This window comes from Amblyomma mixtum, chromosome 3 (assembly GCF_055824585.1).
Source record: "Amblyomma mixtum isolate Tamu chromosome 3, ASM5582458v1, whole genome shotgun sequence".
Lineage (NCBI taxonomy): Eukaryota > Metazoa > Arthropoda > Arachnida > Ixodida > Ixodidae > Amblyomma > Amblyomma mixtum.
In genome coordinates, this window is record NC_143014.1 from 82,133,485 (window position 1) to 82,152,659 (window position 19,175).

General features: G+C 48.1%; 1 protein-coding gene across 1 annotated transcript; it reads right to left on the reverse strand.

Moving 5' to 3' along the window:
• Window positions 1-2,331: 2,331 nt before the first annotated feature.
• LOC149350791 (uncharacterized) lies at window positions 2,332-14,394 on the reverse strand. The gene is made up of 9 exons (XM_089576933.1): window positions 14,178-14,394; window positions 13,052-13,175; window positions 12,056-12,198; window positions 11,101-11,287; window positions 10,620-10,798; window positions 9,273-9,402; window positions 7,170-7,309; window positions 4,187-4,398; window positions 2,332-2,769 (listed from the first exon to the last, which is right to left on the reverse strand). Exons 1-9 carry the CDS (start codon window positions 14,392-14,394, stop codon window positions 2,332-2,334), a joined length of 1,770 nt encoding a protein of 589 aa, XP_089433059.1.
• Window positions 14,395-19,175: the final 4,781 nt, after the last annotated feature.

The following is a 19,175-nucleotide window of genomic DNA, read 5'->3' on the forward strand; positions in this document are numbered from 1 at the left end:
CTGGGGCCGACAAGAGCGTGAAAAACGCAGCTGCTGCCGTACCTGGAACAGGCTGCTGAGCGGGCTTCCTCGGATGGCGGTCGCTGGCGTCGTTTACATGGCCCGCCCGGGAGCAGCGTCCGAGAGGCCGGTGCTCTTGGAAGGCATTCGAGGGCACGCGCCCGTGCGCAGCGAGAACGTGCCTCGCAGCCGCACTGGATGGTACTGCGCGCTGACGATGACCATGCCGCTGTCCAGCGCATGAGATGGTCTGCATGCTCGCGGTGCGAATCGGTTGAAGAGCGAAGACGAAGATCACCCTATTATCCCTGCTTGCTTCTTTTGAGCGGCGCCTATGTTCAGCCATGCAACATTACAGCCCATTCTTGTGCCCGTCAGAAATACAAAGGACGTCATGGGCGCCTTCGAACGCCTTCAAACGTCGAAGTCTTTCTAAAGGGACGCTGTACTGGAAGTGAGGGGAAAACGACGTCTTTTGCTGCCGGAATTAAGTGTTGCGACGAAGCACTCGTGCTTTTGGAAAGTAATAAGTTCGCGCAATACCAGGAACCGGAAAATTCAGACAATGATGGACTCAAGCGGCCGAACCGAGGTCTAAATTTTAGGAATGACGAACAATACTTTATTGCGTGTTAGCTACGTGTTTACCACGTGATAAAGTCGCGCAGAGTCTTCACAGAATGTAGTGTAAAGGACAAATTACTGGGTGCCAATTTTATAGCGTTAATCAACAATTTTGAACCTTTTACCACGGTTTGTGAAATATTACCTCGCAGGTTGGTACCAATCTAGTGTCGCCTAAACTCTCGCCGCCTGTGGCCAGATTCACAAGTGTGTCGCATATCTGTTTGGTCTCTTACTGTCAACGAAAGAAATCAATTTCATCAGTGTCAGTCCTGTTTTTTTTTTTTTATTGTGCATTGCCCATGGTCCTTTTTGCTCTGTGTTGCAAGAATTTGTACTACCTTCTTACGGAAAGCACCATTGGATTTGGGGGTGTGGTTTGAACTAGTGCCAGTGTGCAGGGCCGCACAGGTATGCGAGTCCTCTATTGTACTCATAAGTGAAGGCTTCTTAGAACAATAGCCCGCCGCATACCCAAGTGGAGGGTGTCCAACCCAAGTGGAGGGTGTCCGTGGTTCACAGAGCAGGTTATCGCACAATGTGCCGTATAACGCAAAATGAAGACTTCTTCCTGGTAACGTACGAGTTACACCTGATGTCGTGGTTCTAAAGGAGGCTCCGCAGGGTGCCACCAAGCTGTTTCTTTTGCAGCACACTTGGCTTCACGAGCGCTTAGCCGCTGCCAGCTTTGATAAAGAGAGAGAGAGAGAAAAGGACGGTAAGGCAGGGAGGTTAACCAGGCGATGCCCAGTTGGCTACCCCACACTTGGGGAGGGGAACAAAGGGGAAAAAAGGAAAAAGAGCAGCAATTTTCCAAGTGTCCAGCGACCACTATGTCACGGGGGCAGAGGGCGCGCACTGAAAACTTAGATTATAGACGGGAATACAACCCCGAGTCCCTTAAGAATCTCAGGAGCGCTTTCACCGCTTTCCTTTGTAAAGGAGGTTGTGTCCAAGGCCCCAGCTTTGATAAAATATTTGTCAGTGGAAGGTCACGACTTCTGCTGGCACTCTGTACCCTCAATGACTCTGCCTATGTTCGAGGACTTTAGTGATTATTAAAATCCGCATATTAGCTGCTTAGAATTCAGCGCACCTAGTCGTACTCCCAACTTACTGGCTACCTAGCAGTCTTTAAAAGCATCAAAATTCAGACCTATACGGTAGTGAGGTGCCGGTGATCTGGCCTTACCCGAGCTTGCCTTATTTCTGTAGCACAACTGTGGGTGTAATGACCTGCCGTAACATACTCAGGCTGCGCAGGCACGAGTAATTTGAAGCACTTCAGGGCTTTCCTCGTGCCCCGCCGCGGTGGATCAGTGTTTACGGCGCTCGGCTGCTGACCCGAAAGATGCGGGTTCGATCCCGGCCGCGACAGCTGAATTTCGATGAAGGTGAAACTCTAGAGGCCCGTGTGCTGTGCGATGTCAGTGCACGTTAAAGAACCCCAGGTGGTCGGAATTTCCGAAGCCTTTCACTACGGCGTCCCTCATAGCCTGAGTTGCTTTGGGACGTTAAACCTCAATAAACCAATAAACCAACCGGCTTTCCTAGTTCGCTATTTTCGCATTGGTCTTGCCCATCTTCGGCAACATCTTTAGAACACACAGCTTCATTTCACACTGAAAATAAAAGTACATACAAGGTGGAAAATCTTAGGAAGGAAAAGAAAGAGTAAGATCGAGAGGTTGTTCCAAAGGGAAGAATTCAGAGCCGTTCAATCAGCTTCTTTTTGCGCCGCCGGATGGCTTCTACGTCCTCGGAGTCTTCAAGAAAGCCATCGTTGGGGTCAGGCTGGTAGCCATCATCTTTCTTCTCCGGCTCGTCTCTCTTGATGTTCCGGTTGTTGAACCGGTTGCGGTGGCCTCCGCTGTCACCCTGGGAGTCCCTGTAGGCAGTCCTGGCACCTCCTTGGCCGTTGTCGCTTTCTTCATCGCCGGCGTGGCGCGAGCCCCCTCTCCGTCCGGGCTTGGCTCGCCTGTTGTTCCGACCGCCACGCTCGTCGTCGTTCTCGCTTTGCGGCCGGTTTCGCTCCAACTCCACGCCGGACTCGCCGTGGCTTCGGGGGTAGTCCTCAGCCTGAGGAACGCGGGGCTCGAACGGCAGTTTGCGTAGTGGAGGGTAGAATGGGTTTTCGGTGGTTATCTGCGAAAAAAAAAAATCATTTCGAACATTGATTTTAGTGGTCCTAAGCGGTTGCAAAGTGGAGGCATTTTAGCAAACAGCCGTTTGTGGCAGCGCGCATCTGGATGGTTCCAAGTTCTGAGCTCCCACAAACGCAGCAGTCGTCAAGGACAGGGCAAGAACTGAATCCAAGCCCATCACAGACCATGTTACCGGTGCAGCTTATGGCCTTGCGGTTCCTCGGCCTGACCATAATGATGCTAGAATACAAGACAATTACCACCCCGCAATGCTTGTGAAGTAGCACTAAATAGCTGCGGGAGTTTTCCTCGGCAGCGGGTTTCTCTATGTCAGTGTTGGCATCTCGAAACAACTCGAAAGGAAACGACACTCGAACAAATCACCCGAAGACAGCTACAAGCAGACATGCTGTCCTTCCTCTGGCGTTCCGGTTTGTGCATCTAGCAAGCTTGCAAAGCCTCGCCCCCAGATTAGCGATGACAGTAAGCGTTGGCTGCCAGAAGAACCACGAGAGCCCCCGCGGCAAGTATTCCACTCAAGCGGTGTTCGCCACTCCACTCTCCCGCCGGACAATGCATATAGGGTTCACTGGGCGATGCGTCGACAAGAGACTGGGAGAGTATGCTCGAAACGCTAAAAGAGACAGAGGTACATATTTAATGACATGTTAAGTCTTGTGGTTGTGTACCATAATGACGGAAAATGTGTTTTGACAGACAGAGAAATCAACACGCGCGGCTGTTTTTAATAAAAAGCTTCCCAAATTAAAAAAAATAACTGGTTTGGTTGGTTTGGTTTATTGGGGTTTAACGTCCCAAAGCGACTGAGGTTATGAGAGACGCCGTAGTGAAGGGCTCCGGAAATTTCGATCACTACGACAACTGTTTGTACAGCCGAGCCTGATACTTGAATGCGTGTCTCATATCTCTTATTGGAATTAGCGTTACCGATGCTTTCTTTGACCATTGATGTGGCCTATATGTATATGTGAGCGTCTGTAAGAGTAAACAGCTGTTGGCCATCGTCTCCTACGTATTCCGTCTATGATTAACGCAAACCCCATTTCTAAAATGAGCATAATAACGAGCCGAAGTTATGCTGCAGCTAAGAAGAATGAAAACAAAGTATCTTGCATTCCTAGAGGGAGCTGTAATGAGACTGCACCACACCGTACCCACTTATTGACGAACAAAAGGGGATATCTACATTGAGCTCAGACTTGCGAACAGCATTCTTTCCATTGGTAACATATCCGTCACACTCAGCAGATCGCCGGCTGTACAGGCGCGAGTTCAATTGGGGTACGTTGTGCGCAACAATGTCTTTCCAAGAAGCTGTGCGTGGTTTAGGCATGAGGTGTTTACAGCACCACGCCTCATTCTAGCCGCAAGGTGTGGCGAGTGATGAACTGCCGTACCCTGAAGACTTGTTCTGTGTGCTTGAAGAACCTTCGACGCGTGTAGACCCCTTCAGGTTGCGGCGGGCGGTCTGTCGATGCGTAGCGATTGCCGCTCGGCCGTTCGTCGGACGAGCGTCCGCCTGCGCCGCCCCCTCGACCGCTGTTGTCCGAGTCACTGGGGCGCCCTTCGCCGCTGGGAATCTGTCTTTCGTTGCTCCTCCCGCGCTTCACTGCAGAAGGCGCGGATGTGACCAGGTGACAGGTCAGTCGAATAAGGGGCTATACACACTCCGCGTACGCCTGTCATACACTCACGAATCTTATCTGTAAAAAAATGACATAAGTGGCGTTCCGCATAATAGGCATCAGGGCTGCAGTGGAGCGCCCCACAACGCGCCCCGGTGACTTCCTTCAACGCATTAAGTTGCTTGCGTTTTTGGCTTCCTGACAGGCTGACTGAAGGGCGAAGCTAACATATATGGACGCCTCTCCCTGCGCCACTGTGCTGCATCGTGGAGCCTACAGATTTGTCGTCCAATCAGGGCTGAAGGAACGCAGCAAATAGACCCTCGAATATCTTAACAGTGTGGAGCGATTTTCGAACAGTTAATACAGTAAGGTAGTTCGGGCTGGCTTTTTTCAAATACAGCGTTCGTTTCAATCACTGATTAAATTAACAGAGAAAGCCAGCATGGACACAGCTCTGCTGAGGCCACCTGAGAAGTGGTGCGCCGCGACTCGCAAATATGGCGTCCTTCGAGTCGGTCGTGTCCCCTGCGCGCCGTCCGTAGAAAGTGCAATGTTTCCTGAATGAAATGCCATGAAGGCCGATTAAAGCAACACCGATCGCGAGCGACATTTGGAAAGAAGCAGCAGTCGGCTGTTTAAGTATGCTGTGTCAAATGTTACATCTGTTGCACATCTTATGCTACCCATTTCTGTAGCGCGTTATCAGTAATGATTTTTCAAAGGCAGTGCTTCGGTGCTAGAACGTTGTCCCTCGATGTGTACATAAACTAGACTGCATAGTTTATATTAAAAATGAACGCACATCTCGGAGCACTGCTCTAGGAAAGTGTCAAGGCCTTTCAATAGAACACTGGATAAACTAGATAATGCAGGGAACGTGTTTCATACCCGAAGTGAGCACACATCGCGGAAAAATTCTTGTAGCCAGATAGCAGCACCTCTGGCAGCTCATTACTCATAACGCGTGGAAGAAATATTTAACATAAGATGTGCAACAAGTATAACACCTCACTCGGAACACGTCTGACTGTTGCATCCTTCCAAATGTCACGTGCAATCAGTCGTGCTTTCGCTGGCTTATCTGGAGTTTCCTCCAGCAGGTAAGGTGTCCAGCCAGACAAAGGAACAGGGATGGCATTCGCGCTGCGGTTCTTTCGACAGATCAAGTTAAAAACGCGGTGTTTTCAAAGATGCGCGCAAGAATATTACGGAAAACAGGCATCGGTGCTTAATCCCTGGCTGGCTGAACTTCGCATTCATTTAGTGGCCTAGATCGTGGATCGAACGCCCATTATGCTGCTTCGAGGACGCATTGCTACAATCACACCGTTGCACATAGTGTCATTGAACTTCGCACTTTGATGTGGCAGCCTGCAGTTCTCGTCATTCTTCTGAGATACCAAATTTAGATTATCATATTGCGTGGAAATAAACGTCGCGACTAGAATGAGTAAATATTTATCCATTGTGGGCAGCCTTCTATCATGAGGGCGTAAGCATCCAGTGTCGAACGTCCTAGCGAGCAAATCCAGGTGCTCGGTGCGTACCGTTACTCCGGTTGATCCTGCTACCGGGTTAGCAGCTTTAGAAAATTGGTGGTGGCGAAGGCAAAAATTTCTAGGGGGCACTTTGGTGGTCTAAACCGCGATGAGGCGAAAGCCTTTCCCGCAATTAACGCTCTCCAGCGTCCTTACACTAGACAAGAGAACTGCATATGCGTTAGGAGGAAGTCGGCGTAGCATAGTCGTTGGCACGCTCGGCTGTGGAACGGAAGGATGGTGGCTGGATTCTCGCCATGCACAATATTTTAGGATTTTTTTTTTCTGGTTAATGACTAGTTAGGTTAATGACTAGTTAGTCTGGTTAATGACTTGTGACTAGTAATGACTAGTTATGATTTTCACTTCAGATGTAACGGACGGACGGACAGAGTCATGGCCGCGAGCATGAGCCATTAAAGGTTTTCGCCCTAAAGGGCAACTGCACCACTTTTCGAGAATTTCGCGATATTCAAGGATTCAAATCTATATAGGCTGTAGGTAAAGCATGCCAAGTGTTTCTGCACTACCATTTAAAATAGTGACGTAATCGACGATTGAATTTTGAGCTTCTCTTAAAAGCACCGTAGGACTGCGGGAAGTTCTGTGTGACGTCACGGAAGGTAGGATTTCAAACTGCCGCTGTCGTCAGCCACACCCTGCCGTGCCTCGTTGGACGCTGCCAAACAACGCTCGGCGGGATTTGTCTTCGGGGGCATTGGTTTTTTTCCTTCAAAGCAGGTGTTTATGTGTTGAAAATGTACGCATACCTTCGATGACGTCACCATGCGCCCCCCACTCGGCGTTGTGCGCTGCGGAGAAGCTTGAAGGACGTCGCGATTTTAATTGGCGATTACATTCTATTTTAAATGCTCGCCCAAAAAGACTTCGCATGCTTTACCTGCAAGTTTCACACATTATACCTTTATAAGCTCGTTGATTTCTGATGCCTATGCAGTTGCCCTTTAAAAAATGACGCGATTGTCCACGGTGGTACAGTAGAGCGAGTGGGAATTACAGGAGCGACAACCGGAAGAGAGAGAGAAATAAGCGCAAGAAATAGAGAAATCGGCGCTTTCAGTGAGCACTCCTTTCGAAGCAGGACGACTTCCCGAAACGGATGCTCGGACTAGGTAGCGTGCGCTCGTTTCGCGACGGTGCTCATCCCCGAACCATGCTCATTCTCCCCGAATAAAGCAGTAAAGTAGACATACATCGGCTCTTGCACTTCTCCTGGTAATCGTAGAGGAGGACCTGCAGTACGTGCACGGCGTGGTAATGGAACTCCGAGTTTTGTCCACAGTTAAGGGTTTTGGCGATCATCTCTGTGCATTGTATGAAGTTCTTGTAAGCCCTGCGAGGCAAACAAGAACACAAAATTAAAATGTATTACCTTGTTATTCGAGCTCCAATTACTGGCACGCTTGCTTTGGTTCGTTCTTCTAACATGATGCAACTCGTTTTGTTTTTTCTTCCAAAACGCACTACCGGCAAAAGACGATGCTCCGTTTCCCTAATAATAATAATAATAATAATAATAATAATAATAATAATAATAATAATAATAATAATAATAATAATAATAATAATAATAATAATAATAATAATAATAATAATAATAATAATAATAATAATAATAATAATAATAATAATAATAATAATAATAATAATAATAATAATAATAATGCCTTTATTTGTGTCATATAGGGTGCACAACACTAGAGGCCGGCAGTAAAAGCTGTCATAAATGACAGCTTGACAGAGCCGCAGGCCCCCATGCACTAGACAGCGGTACGGCGGTATTACTTAGTTGAAGTAAATACAATATAATACAGTGCATGATACACCCTGATAAATGAAATGCCACACTCAGAGAGTGGATAGAACATCGATATTATCGTGATATAAGGCAGAATACAATGGTAGGACAAATCAACTGAATAAATAAAAATAAAAACACATACACAGTTATCTGCATTCAGGCAAGAGAAAACAGTCAACTACAATTCACTCGTCTGGTTGACATAACATCAGTACATATACAATAAAAACAGGTAAAGCAAACATGGTCACTTGGAGTAAGGAGAAAGGACTTAACTGATGTCCAGACCATATCTCCCTTTATTGCCTCCTTTGTGGTTTTGCCTTGAGCACCTTGCGCTTGCATTCCAATAGTTATGTTTTATTTCTGGTCTCGACTGAATTTCTACCCTTAGGCACAAAACGGCACTCCAGAAAGTAAGCCCCGGCGCCATTATTCCTTTCGGAATACCTCTCAGTACTTCATACCTGTGGTACCCCCGTAATGCCTAATGTTTCATTATCGCGGCTTCTCTTCGCCCTTTCGCCTTAACAGCAATCTATCTTCTGAAAACGCCCCCCCTCCCCAAATAACGGATGTGCTTTTATCGCTTAGCCATTGCAATTCGATGCATCCCGTGCAAAATCAGTTTTGCAGATTCAGCTTTGTGTTGCGCCAGACGCGGTGCTGCAAAGTCCGGTATATTAAATATGCCTCTGCAGACAGAAAGGAAAAGCAGTGAGAAGAGCAAGTCGACTGTCCCTATGAGATTAAAAGTTCCGGCATCTGTCCCGCTATGACATTAAATTAGAGCGCAGACTTGACTAATGTGGCAGATTTGGCGTGTTTGTGGATGACAAAAGAATAATGACTGCAGCGCGAAAAAAAAAAAACGGACGAAAGACGCAGCAGAGACGCGGACAGTATGTTGGGAATTCAGCACTCGCCCATTCCTCTGCTCATGCTCAGTATTTAATTTCTTTTTTTTTTTGCGCGGCAGTCATTTTCTGTAACGGCTAGAGTAATTTTTTACAGCCTGTACCCGGTTTTGCGTCTTTGCACTTGTGCACAGGTATTAATTTACTCGGTTAATGATTCAGGTGTAGCCCTTAGGATAGTGCGATGGCTAGTTTAAAAGTTAGACGGCTTTGCTCTCAGTGAGCTGTACGCTGTCGGCGTGGTGCAGTAAAACTGTCGATGACAAAAACAAGATCAAAAAAGAGAAGTAGAGCAAAGTAGATGGCATAGCGCAGGAACGACAACATGCCTACACGTAGGCAGGCGTAAACCAACAACGTTGTGGCTTCGTAACCGCAATCATGGGCTCGAGCTAAATATGGAAGGTTTGATGTGTGGACACATGGCAACATTGTTAATGCGGTTTAACGTGAACGCGCGATACGTTGCGAATTCCTGCTAAATCGGGTGTAAATACGGTCAGAACCACGAATCGTGCTCTGTTTGCTTCTTTCCGGACGCGTCAGCGCGCTCGGGAATAACAAGGTGAAGCACTTACTCGCACTGTGGGAACTTATCCGCTGAGTGCGATACTACTTCGTTGAAGACCAAGGCGCATGCCAAGAACTCCCGAGATGCCTCTTCCTCCTTGCACCCATCGGACTGTTGTTTTACAGCGGCCATTGAAGCTGTTGACGAAGAAGACGAGGGATTTATTTCGAAGCCCTTTCTTGCGTACTTCTTGCGTTGGAGCACCATAGCTTGCGTTCTCCATAAATGCTAGAAATAACGCGACTGCCTGCTTTGCCGTTATTGATTCATGGTCACAGGCAGCAGTTCAGCGCAGATAGGTTTCTCTGCCAATAACTTTCGATGCGTCGATCAGCGCATTTTATTTTTATAGAGAGAGCTGTAAAATGCCCGTTAACTGGGTTTCGCATCGGCATGGTCGTCGTTGTAGTATTAGTAGTAGTAGTAGTAGTAGCAGCAGTATAGTGGTAATGGTAGTAGCAGTAGTAGTGATAGTAGCAGTAGTAGTATATTATTAGTGGTAGTAGTGGTGGTGGTAGTAGTAGTACTAGTACTAGTAGTGGAGGTGGTGGTAGTAGTAGTAGTAGTACTAGTAGTGGTAGTAGTAGTAGTAGTAGTAGCAGTAGTTGTAGTGGCAGTAGTAGTAGTAGTAGTAGTAGTAGTAGTAGTAGTAGTAGTAGTAGTAGTAGTAGTAGTAGTAGTAGTAGTAGTAGTAGTGGTGGTGGTGGTGGTAGTAGTAGTAGTAGTAGTCGTAGTAGTAGTAATGGTAGTAGCGGTAGTAGTAGTGCAAAACTAAGAAGAATGCTCTATAACTATAAATATATCTATGTTGCTCTCAAATTCTTAACCTCAATATATCGTGAAATGAAAACACCTCCCCACTACCGCATAATCTCGCGTTACACAGCGGTGATCGTGCTGCGATTTTTTTTCGTACGTTTAGCAATCGTCATCCACTGTTTATGTGAAATACACCTCTCTTCCACGTGATTATAGTATTATGAATGCAATGCTAGTTAACTGTCAAAGGAGTGGTCTAGGCTGCGCTTACTCCCAGATGAGCTGGCTCAATGAAAACATCGTAGCTCGTGGGAACACTGGGCAGTTACACACAATCTGCGAAAAATTCGGAGAAATGGGTGCTAAGGAATCTGGAGGATGCATAGTGTCAGGGATAAAAGTAAACAGCTGATGTGGATGCTTTAGCACGCCTTTGTTCTGTGACACCCCTTTCCTCCAGCATAGCTAGCAGACGCCTGTTTGGTTTCTGGTCGCAGCCCTAAATGTCAGCATTCATGGTTTCAGATACCAGAGCTTTCTTGTGTCATACGCAAGAGTGTGTAAACGGCAGCAGTATCGTTTCAAATGTGCTTACTGTTCACTTTCTCCTTGAAAAGAGATGGGCTGATGTCAAGCTCCTTGAGACACACTTCTTTGTATCGGGCAGTGATGGCTTTCGGGAAATACTCCAAATGCTTGATGAATTCGGGATTTTTCTGGCAACTAGTTGATTCCGTCACAGGTGTCAAACAGTGATAGTAGCGAAGGATGGTTCTGAAACATCAAAGGAAACAAGTTCGTGCATCTTAGTTAAAATGATCGATTTGTGATTTGTGAACACTTTAGCTTTTGCCTCTGTAGGCGTTGCGAATAACATGTCTGTGCGCCGGCTCAAGCCAGTGAAGACCCAAGCAAGGTTTCGCTCTCCAAAAGTTTGGCGAATTGCTTCGAAACCAGGAAAATGAATGAGAGAGGGCAAAATTATTGAGTGTTACTCTAGATGGCACGATATTTTGCTGCATATTAGAAAAAGCCTCAAGTTTCCGTGAAGATAGGCCATAAGAAAGATCTCTCACCTGCATGATTTTTTGACGGCTCTGGACGGCTCGTTGAGCTGCCCGAGGGCCTTCATGTCGTGCTCAAAGTCCTTGGTGCATGTCAGTTCCACGGCCCAGGCAGCGGCGGGGCTGCATTCCGACGAGAGCTTCACTTTGGCCATGCGGAACCGGAGGCGGCGTACTTTCAGACCTCGCCGGTTGGTCTCTGCGCCGAGAACGTCAGCGCGCGTCAGGGGCAGTGGACGTGTACAGCTACCACGCGAAAATGACCCCGCCATACAGCCGACGCCTGCTGTGGATTTCATAGCGCTGATCGGCCTTCATGAGGCAGAGTACAGGCTCACTGCACTTCAAGCCGTGTTCTTGAGGATGAACACCAGATGACGGACCTACATAGCTGCCCATACCCATAAGAGCTGCTCTTTCGCACTTCATCACTGTCATCAGGCCAAGTGGCAAATAAACGGAAGGAAGGAAACCGAGCGCTGAACAAGACCAACAAAAACCTGCAGTCCGACGAATTGTTAGGTGTACAGAATCCGAGTAAACAACATTTCGCTTCCTACGTTCAGCTGCAATGAGGAGAGTGACTGATGTTTCAGGATGGCTGCGTGTATGCCACGATGCCGGAACTTGCGCGCTACCTTTCACAAAATTTTTTGCTCAAGTCGTGGGCTGGCATCGCAGTCAATCGCTTGGAAGTGAGGTTTTGAACGAGGTTTACGCAGCTTCTGTAGAGCCTGTTACTGAGTGGCGTGACTGTTCGCTCAGCGGCCTTGCTAAAGGTAGCAGGTGGTCCTGCTGCAGGGCTGCCATTATTTTAAAACATCAGCCGGCTCGATTACGCTGCTCGTAAGGCGTCATGCAAAGCGGGGGTGTCTAGCGGTCTTTCCCTTTACAGCGATTTATTTCCGTAAAGACCTAACAGGACATGTTTTTGAAGCGCTAAATGCGCGTATAGCGACAGTCATACCTTTTGTTATGTTGAAGCAGTCGACGCTGTAGCCTTGTATGATGCCGCGAATCTTGTGCAGCTCTTGAGATATGAATGTCCTTTCGTAGCAACTCGACTGGATCATCACACTGGCAACGCACATCTTGTACTTGCGCAAGGAGCTAGCAAGCAAACAAAAACGCCGATATTTTTATTGGAAACTCACTGCCAGACTAGGCATTTCCGAGGCGTGCATGCGGATACCGCATTTTGTAATATCAAGTTTATTCTGACTGCACGGCGGCACTCTTAAGAAACATTTTCTTGAGCTATCACAGTAGAAAACATGCACGGCTGATGGATTGTTCCCCTTCCCTTTCAACACTATCAAAACGTTACTTTATGCTATTCGCGAGCTAATTCACTTCATTTTACCGTAGCGTGGAAGTACAGAGGGCATAACACTTGTCTAAAGCACCCGAGCTGCCTCCTCCGGATAGCACGTGCGACATCCGGCGATTACGCCTGGTTCGAGACAGGCTTAATGTGAGCACGCACGGCCACATTGCCGGAGTTGCCTCCTCTGCTCTCGCGGCCCAGAGCACGCACATGGGCCCTTCTAGATAAGCTTCATTCAAAAAGGATAACCGGCACCAGGGACTCACGCCAAGCAGCAAGCAAACTTGATGGGGAGTGAAGAAACGGTGGGGACCCCGAAAACATTTGCCACTCGATAGCGGACAACAGTGAACGATAAACGGGGGGATGTGTACGCTAGTATGCGGGTTTTGTAGCATCGCTTTGTCGCGAGCAACCTCCATCGCCCCTTTTCCTTTTGGCGAGTAATTTCCAAACCATGGAGGCGAAAAAGTAAAATAATAGGACTAAGGATTACTTTTTTTTAGTTATTTGATGTAGACTCTTTTGGTGGTCAAGAAAACGCAGTCGAGAAGTTTTTCTGGGAAGACTCCATGTACGTGGCGCTCTGAATTAAAGAGAAAAACAACAAAAAGGCAAGCAGAGCGAGAGACTCACTAGCAAACGTAGTCGTGGCTGCCGTGATGATGAGGGAGGTTCATTCGCAAGATGCGGTCACACTCGGATTGGCCCCTCCGGAAGCTGTCCACCTCACACTCTGCCTTGGGTGGGGACTGGTCTTCTGGGGAGAGCGGTGGGCAAAGAATAGTGTTTCAGACTTACAGATCATGCTTCTGCTAGCGCCGCGCTCTGTCGGCACATACAGTTTCCAGGTCGCTTCCTTTGGTGACTCTTCGCCAGTTTTGTTTCCTTTGGCACCACATTATTGAGTACGGTACGACTTAGATTAGGATGGTTGCGTGAATTGAAATTCGCAAATCCTAAATGCACTATATGCAACAAAAAAAGTCAGATGTAAAGTTAGACTCAAAAAGAAATAATGAGGGAGAGGGGGAGGATTAATTTTTTTTTTCCATGTGATCAGTGTGCGCCATTGTTATTCTTTCGTACTCTCGTAGGCCACCGCCATGGTCCAGCACTATCGAGCCGACATGTCTCGGAGTGAACATACAACCGCAGGCTTTGTGGGCTAGGCCCACGTTTTTTTTTCTTGGTGCGAGTTATTTGGTACTGGAAATCATGCTGAAAGGTTGTAAGTAACACGAGTGCATGTTGCGTGCCAAATTCTCGAGGGGAAGTAAGGGTGCACTTGAGCCATCAGGCAAGTCCCACGGAGATTAAACCATATTACTCGAGAGCGGAAGGCTGCGGTCGCAATCTCACCGAGTAATGCTCGGCCGCAGTTAAGCTGCGTTAAAACTCTCGCATGGACAGAAGCGTCGTAGAGCATATTCTAGCTGGCAAGAGGCGCTGCCTTCAGCGTGGCGGTTTAGCAGACCTACGTGCCATCGTTCGACGCATGAGTCCGCGCCATTGGCGTGCATCTGCGTAGCTGAGCTACAGCGGGCGCAGTATGCAGAACTCTGTGAACGAGACTCTTCTCTCTCCTCCCGCAGAATGTTGTCACGTTTAGGCGGACACAAGCGGCTGTAACCGCTGACAAAGAATCCAACAATCGCGGCGCCGTGTGCGCGGTGCAGGGCCACTACTGCGTAGCACTGAGGCGCGCCACTAGCCAGCGCCCTGGGGCCGCCCGGCTGTGTGACATGCTGGCAACACTTACGGTCCTCGTAGCTGAACCCCGAGTGGCCGCTGCTTTCTTGGGCCGGCTTGGGATCATGGCGACGGCGCTCCCCGCGGTCGCCACCCCAGCCCTGGTCTTCCTCCTCATCTTCGTCGTCGTCCTCGGTGCTACGGTAGGGCCTGCGGGCGGTCGCCAGAGCCACGAGAAGTAGCAAGACCAGCCCGGTTCTCCGGGGGCCGACCAGGCTGAACAACATGGTGCCGGTGGAAGGAGCCCGGTCGTCAGAAGCTGTGATTCCACGGACGGCTGCGCGAGCTCGGTCTCACGTGCTCGTGCGCTGGTGCTCAAGCGAGCGCGCTAGGGCGCGTTGACCGCGCCTCATAATGATGATGACTGCAGTGAACCAAAGCATGCGGTGGCGTGGCACTTTTCAGCGGTGCTTCTAGATTCGGCCTTTTAGTTATTCTAGACTCCCCGAAGAGAAGGAGGAGGAGGTTGCCTTGCAAGGCGCGCAAATTTCCTTTACATCTGACTTTTTTTTTGTTGCATACAGTGCATTTAGGATTTGCGCGTTTGGCTCCGATATTTTGTCGTAATCCTATGGAAATTTTCTTATTTATACCACTATACCTTGGCCAATCTACCCACGTGGGTATGTGCCATTACAAAGAGGAGGAAGAAGAAGAAGGCGGCGCTGTCGCAGGAGCGCCGCCTTCTAGGTCATACCTACATTAAACACGCCAGGCGAACAAAACGACGGATACAGTCAGATACGGGGAGAACCAGGCGCAGCTCAAGCAGCTTTTCCCGCTTTCAAAAACCCAGTGGCTTCGCACTGCTGGCAGTGCTAAAGGATTCGGGTTTCTAAATCGGCCGTAGAAAATTCTTGTTGAACGGCTGCGCTTCCGATGTGACATTTCCTACCGACAAATAGATGTTCTACCAACTGGCAAGTTACATCATAGCGCCTCACCGGACATCTGTAGTGTGCGACCCCCGTTGCACGTGTGTCCAGCGAAGGTTTCTGCGCGTATGCGCTCCCTCTGAGAGGATGAATTGTGCTGGAACCAGGCCTTTAGGAAGTGCACATTGGACAACTAATAAGTAGACTATCTGCGACGTTGTTCTTGAAACTGTGGTGCATTCCTTCTTAAAACTTCTCAGGTCCTACATCCGCATTGCCCTTTCTGCACTTTAATCTAATTGCACACTCGTGTATTAAAGAAAATAAGGAAATGGTGGCGCCCCGAGTCGAGGAGAGAAAGGCGCTGCACGCCTCAGCAAGAAATGGGAAACAAGGAGGATTTCAGGATTGAGCTAAAGCGTTAGGGCAGCTACAGTTGTTGTGTTTCGGTTCCGCCGACCTTAAAGGGGCCCATAAACACAATCTTAGTTAACTGTTTTGCCTGTTGATTGCATACAGTGAGTTATAATGGTGCTATTAGCGTCGGTAACACCGCGTATATTCCGTTTTTTAATATTTTAATGTCCTCCCAAAAACAACTTCATGGCTCTGATGGTGTCGCCACACAGTGGCGGGTTTTTAGCAGCGGATATGACATCACCTTGCGCGAGCTTGATGACCGGACAAACAGTAAATATACTGCAAATTGTGTGAATAAATAGAGAAACATTTTGTCACCTGTCTGCGTTTTATATTATATCAACAAAGACAATTTGTTTGTCTTAGATAAAAGCCCTGCAAGGCAAGTAAAATAAAAATACACCACCAGGGGCGCTCTGGCATGGAAACAACGCTGCCAGTCTCACAGAGAGCAGGCAACCATGGAGTACAAACTTCCGCGACGTGCTCTGGCTGGCTGTTTTGATTGGTTGCGCCACGTGCCGTCATTGGGAGAGCGAAATAGGAGTGGGAAGCCCCGCCAAAATCGAGTTGAGGGCAGCGTTTTGTTTGCTTGTATTTTGAAATTTCTTCACTGAAAAACTCCCGTTCCTGTGCATCGATTCCTGTAATTCTTTTTAAGTCAGCATCTGTGTGACATAAAGAACCCACCTGAAGTATAGCCGGTATTCCCCCAGGCAGTGTTTCGCAGCCCCTTTAACGCAGTTCCACCGTAAAATGCGCGTCCTTGTGTTACGTGAGTGATTGGGCTTTACGCGTTGTGCAACTTCATCCCAAGGTGAAGACAGCCGGCAAATTTTGTAGCACCTTATGCACTGCGTGACAAGATTCTGTGCTTTATTACTTCCACTAGCCATGATGCCATCAGCCACGATGGACACCAAATGTTTGATCTAATTCAGGTAAGTTTGTAAGGATTAGCGGTCAGTGTCGCTAATTATGGTGCAATGTATTAAAGAGTCGTCGCTCAAATAGTCTATAGCGAACATCATGCAATTGGGTAAGTCATCAATAAACATTAGAAAGAGCACGGAACCAAGCACACTACCCTCTGGTACGCCAGACGTGACTTGAGCGATGGAATATCTAGAATCATTAATGGAGGTGAACTACACGCGAGATGAGAAGAAGACATTAAGGTGGCGGTCCCACTCTGACGGTGAGCCGGAACCATTTTTGGTGATATTTGTACGTCGACTGTACCTCGCTCGTTCACTTCATAAATATGGTTCAGATATCTCCGAAAAGCTACTTTTCTCTGCTTTCAAAAGATGCATTTTGTTTAACGGTAGCTGCAAATTTGTTTCAACTGTAAAAGAAAACGCAAAGATGAAAACTGGCAGTTGAGCTCAACTTGTCTCAGGAAATGCAAAATTGTGAAAAACCTCTTGCACCTAGAGAAATATCTTTCGAGATACTTTGAGATCGGATGCTAATCAACATATTTAAGCATTTAGAAGTACGTGTATAGATTAGTTTATTAGCCACGCATGTTTGAAAAGCATAGAAAACAGAACAATGTAATCTGCAATAACTTTTGGGATATGCATTGCACTGCGGCGCTTTTTTGCACAGTTTGAGACCGTCTAATTGCCCTTCCATTCTGAAAATTTCATCCGTCTGCCTTGTTTAGTTTAAAAGTTATTCATGATCAAAGTTAGCGTTTTTTCGAAATAGTTAAAAACGGAATGCAAAACTGTTCAGGTAACCAGCGCGTGGCAGTTTTGAGATTTTGCGTGAATAAACTTAATACTTCGCTCTACGCGGCTAAGCATCGCCTTTACTCTACGGCTTTTGGGGAATGCGCAATGTCTAGTTGATTTTAGCTACATTTTTGTTCTCCTCATGAAGGACACAAGCTCTTGAAACGTACCACGGCTTCTTTTTTTCTGGCAAATATACTCTTAAAATGTCGGTCTCTCATTCCTTTAATCAACTTCTAACAATTGCCAAGAACAAAGTCCACAGAATACAAACAATAATAGCAATAACGCAGCGACATGCGATAAATGTAGATAAATTTAGTAAGTAGCGCCATCTACACACATGCACGTGTACTAAATAATCACAGTTCAAAAAAATAACGAGTGTGGCGCTGCTAAACATTTCCAATCAGGAGGTGTTCACGAGAGGGAACGATACCTCTACGATGTTCGCACGTTTCCCTCGATTTTGCCCTATGTAGTGTGTGTCGAACTTCCAAGCAGATTTCCGTCATATTGCTTTGCTGGATTGTTTTGTAGCGTAAAGCTAGTAAAGCCAAACTGCACGGGTCAGAGCCGAGTTTTGCGCGAGTGTTATGCGCATTCGCGAGAACCGCGTGACATCACGAGAGGCGCAGGTCCGCAGATGCGTCGCCACCTCGCTGCCGGCGCCACCGGCGTGCGCTCCTCTCCGACGCGTGACCTCGTGTTTACGACAGTTGCGCCGCGCGCTACTGCGCATGAGCGAGGAGGGTGCGCGGAGAAATGACGGTCGCGCTCAACATGTAAGCTCTGGTAAGCTAAGGAGAGTCGAGCCGCTGCCAAACGGCGCAGAAGACTGGAAAATGTAAATTCTTCCGATCCCGAGGTTGTCGCCTGGCAGTTTGCTGTCGAGCAGCCAAGGCGAAACGTGCGGCCGAAACACCGGATCACTTTACGCTACGTATACCCAGGCATAGCAGAGCTAAGCCACTGCCAATTTTTTTCACCTGACGCTACGAAACGCATTCTGGGCGTCGTATTATTTTTCGAGGACAACTTTGGCATTGCTAAAGCGACAGGAAAGGGAAGAGACAGGCTTTCGCCTCGTGCTGCCGGTTGTTCGTTGTTCCGGCTAGCGCTGTGGAGGGGAGTTGGAGAGCGCTCGATTCGCCTTCACTCAATGCACCAGTTCGGCAAAGTTCTGCGGCAGCGGCGGGTGTGTACCGCTAGTTCCGGCACTTTGAGCGCAGTTTGGCACTGTCTGCTTCCAAAACGGATGGTCGAGTGCAGGCCTGGCCGTCGCTAGCCTTTGAGATGCCAATGAATTGTAGCCAGCTGTTTACAGCCTACATCAGCGGCAGCCAACCTCTCGTACCTCATGAAGAAATGTGCAAACCGCACATCACAATAACATGTTGCCATGAACCAGCCTCGATCCGTTTCTTTGGAGAACTCGAGCAGCGTTCTAGCTTGTCGACGAGTGAAAGTTACTTGAGTCTCCGCCGTTTATCACAACCCGCAAACCATCATCTGCTTCCATGGCGGCTGCAGCTGCACTATATCAGCACTAACCATGGAGCAGGTTTTCCTGAACTAGACTCGCACTTCTTTCAAACGAATGCCGTGGTTCAGAGGGCGCCATGTTCCACCGCTGAAATGAATTCATGTGGTATATAAGTCGGGTACAACTCAAGAATGAAGCAGCACATGCCCATCAAAGGAGACCGCCCAGCCAAGCGCGTCGACCGAACAGTTTTCTGTTCGGTCTCCACAGGTGCGCCGCGACAGCAGTGGAGACTGAAGCTGCCACGACCGTCTGTTGCCGAATATGACCCCACCTGTAACATTCAGCGCTTTTGCGAAAAAGACGCTCTCGCGCGGATCTATGCGAAAGGTGAGCAGCCCAGCCCTCTCCCCCCCCTCCCCCTTTAGTGGCCAGTGTAGCTGAGACAATAAACGGGGGCACCACACCTACTAGTACCTTCGCCT

Coding starts and splice junctions, on each gene's coding strand:
- LOC149350791 (XM_089576933.1), bottom strand. CDS start 14,394: ATGTTGTTCAGCCTGGTCGGCCCCCGGAGAACCGGGCTGGTCTTGCTA. Junction 9,403..10,619: donor TTTCAAGGAGAAAGTGAACA/GTAAGCACATTT, acceptor CTTCGTCAACAG/CTTCAATGGCCGCTGTAAAA. Junction 4,399..7,169: donor GGAGAAGTGCAAGAGCCGAT/GTATGTCTACTT, acceptor CGCCTTCTGCAG/TGAAGCGCGGGAGGAGCAAC.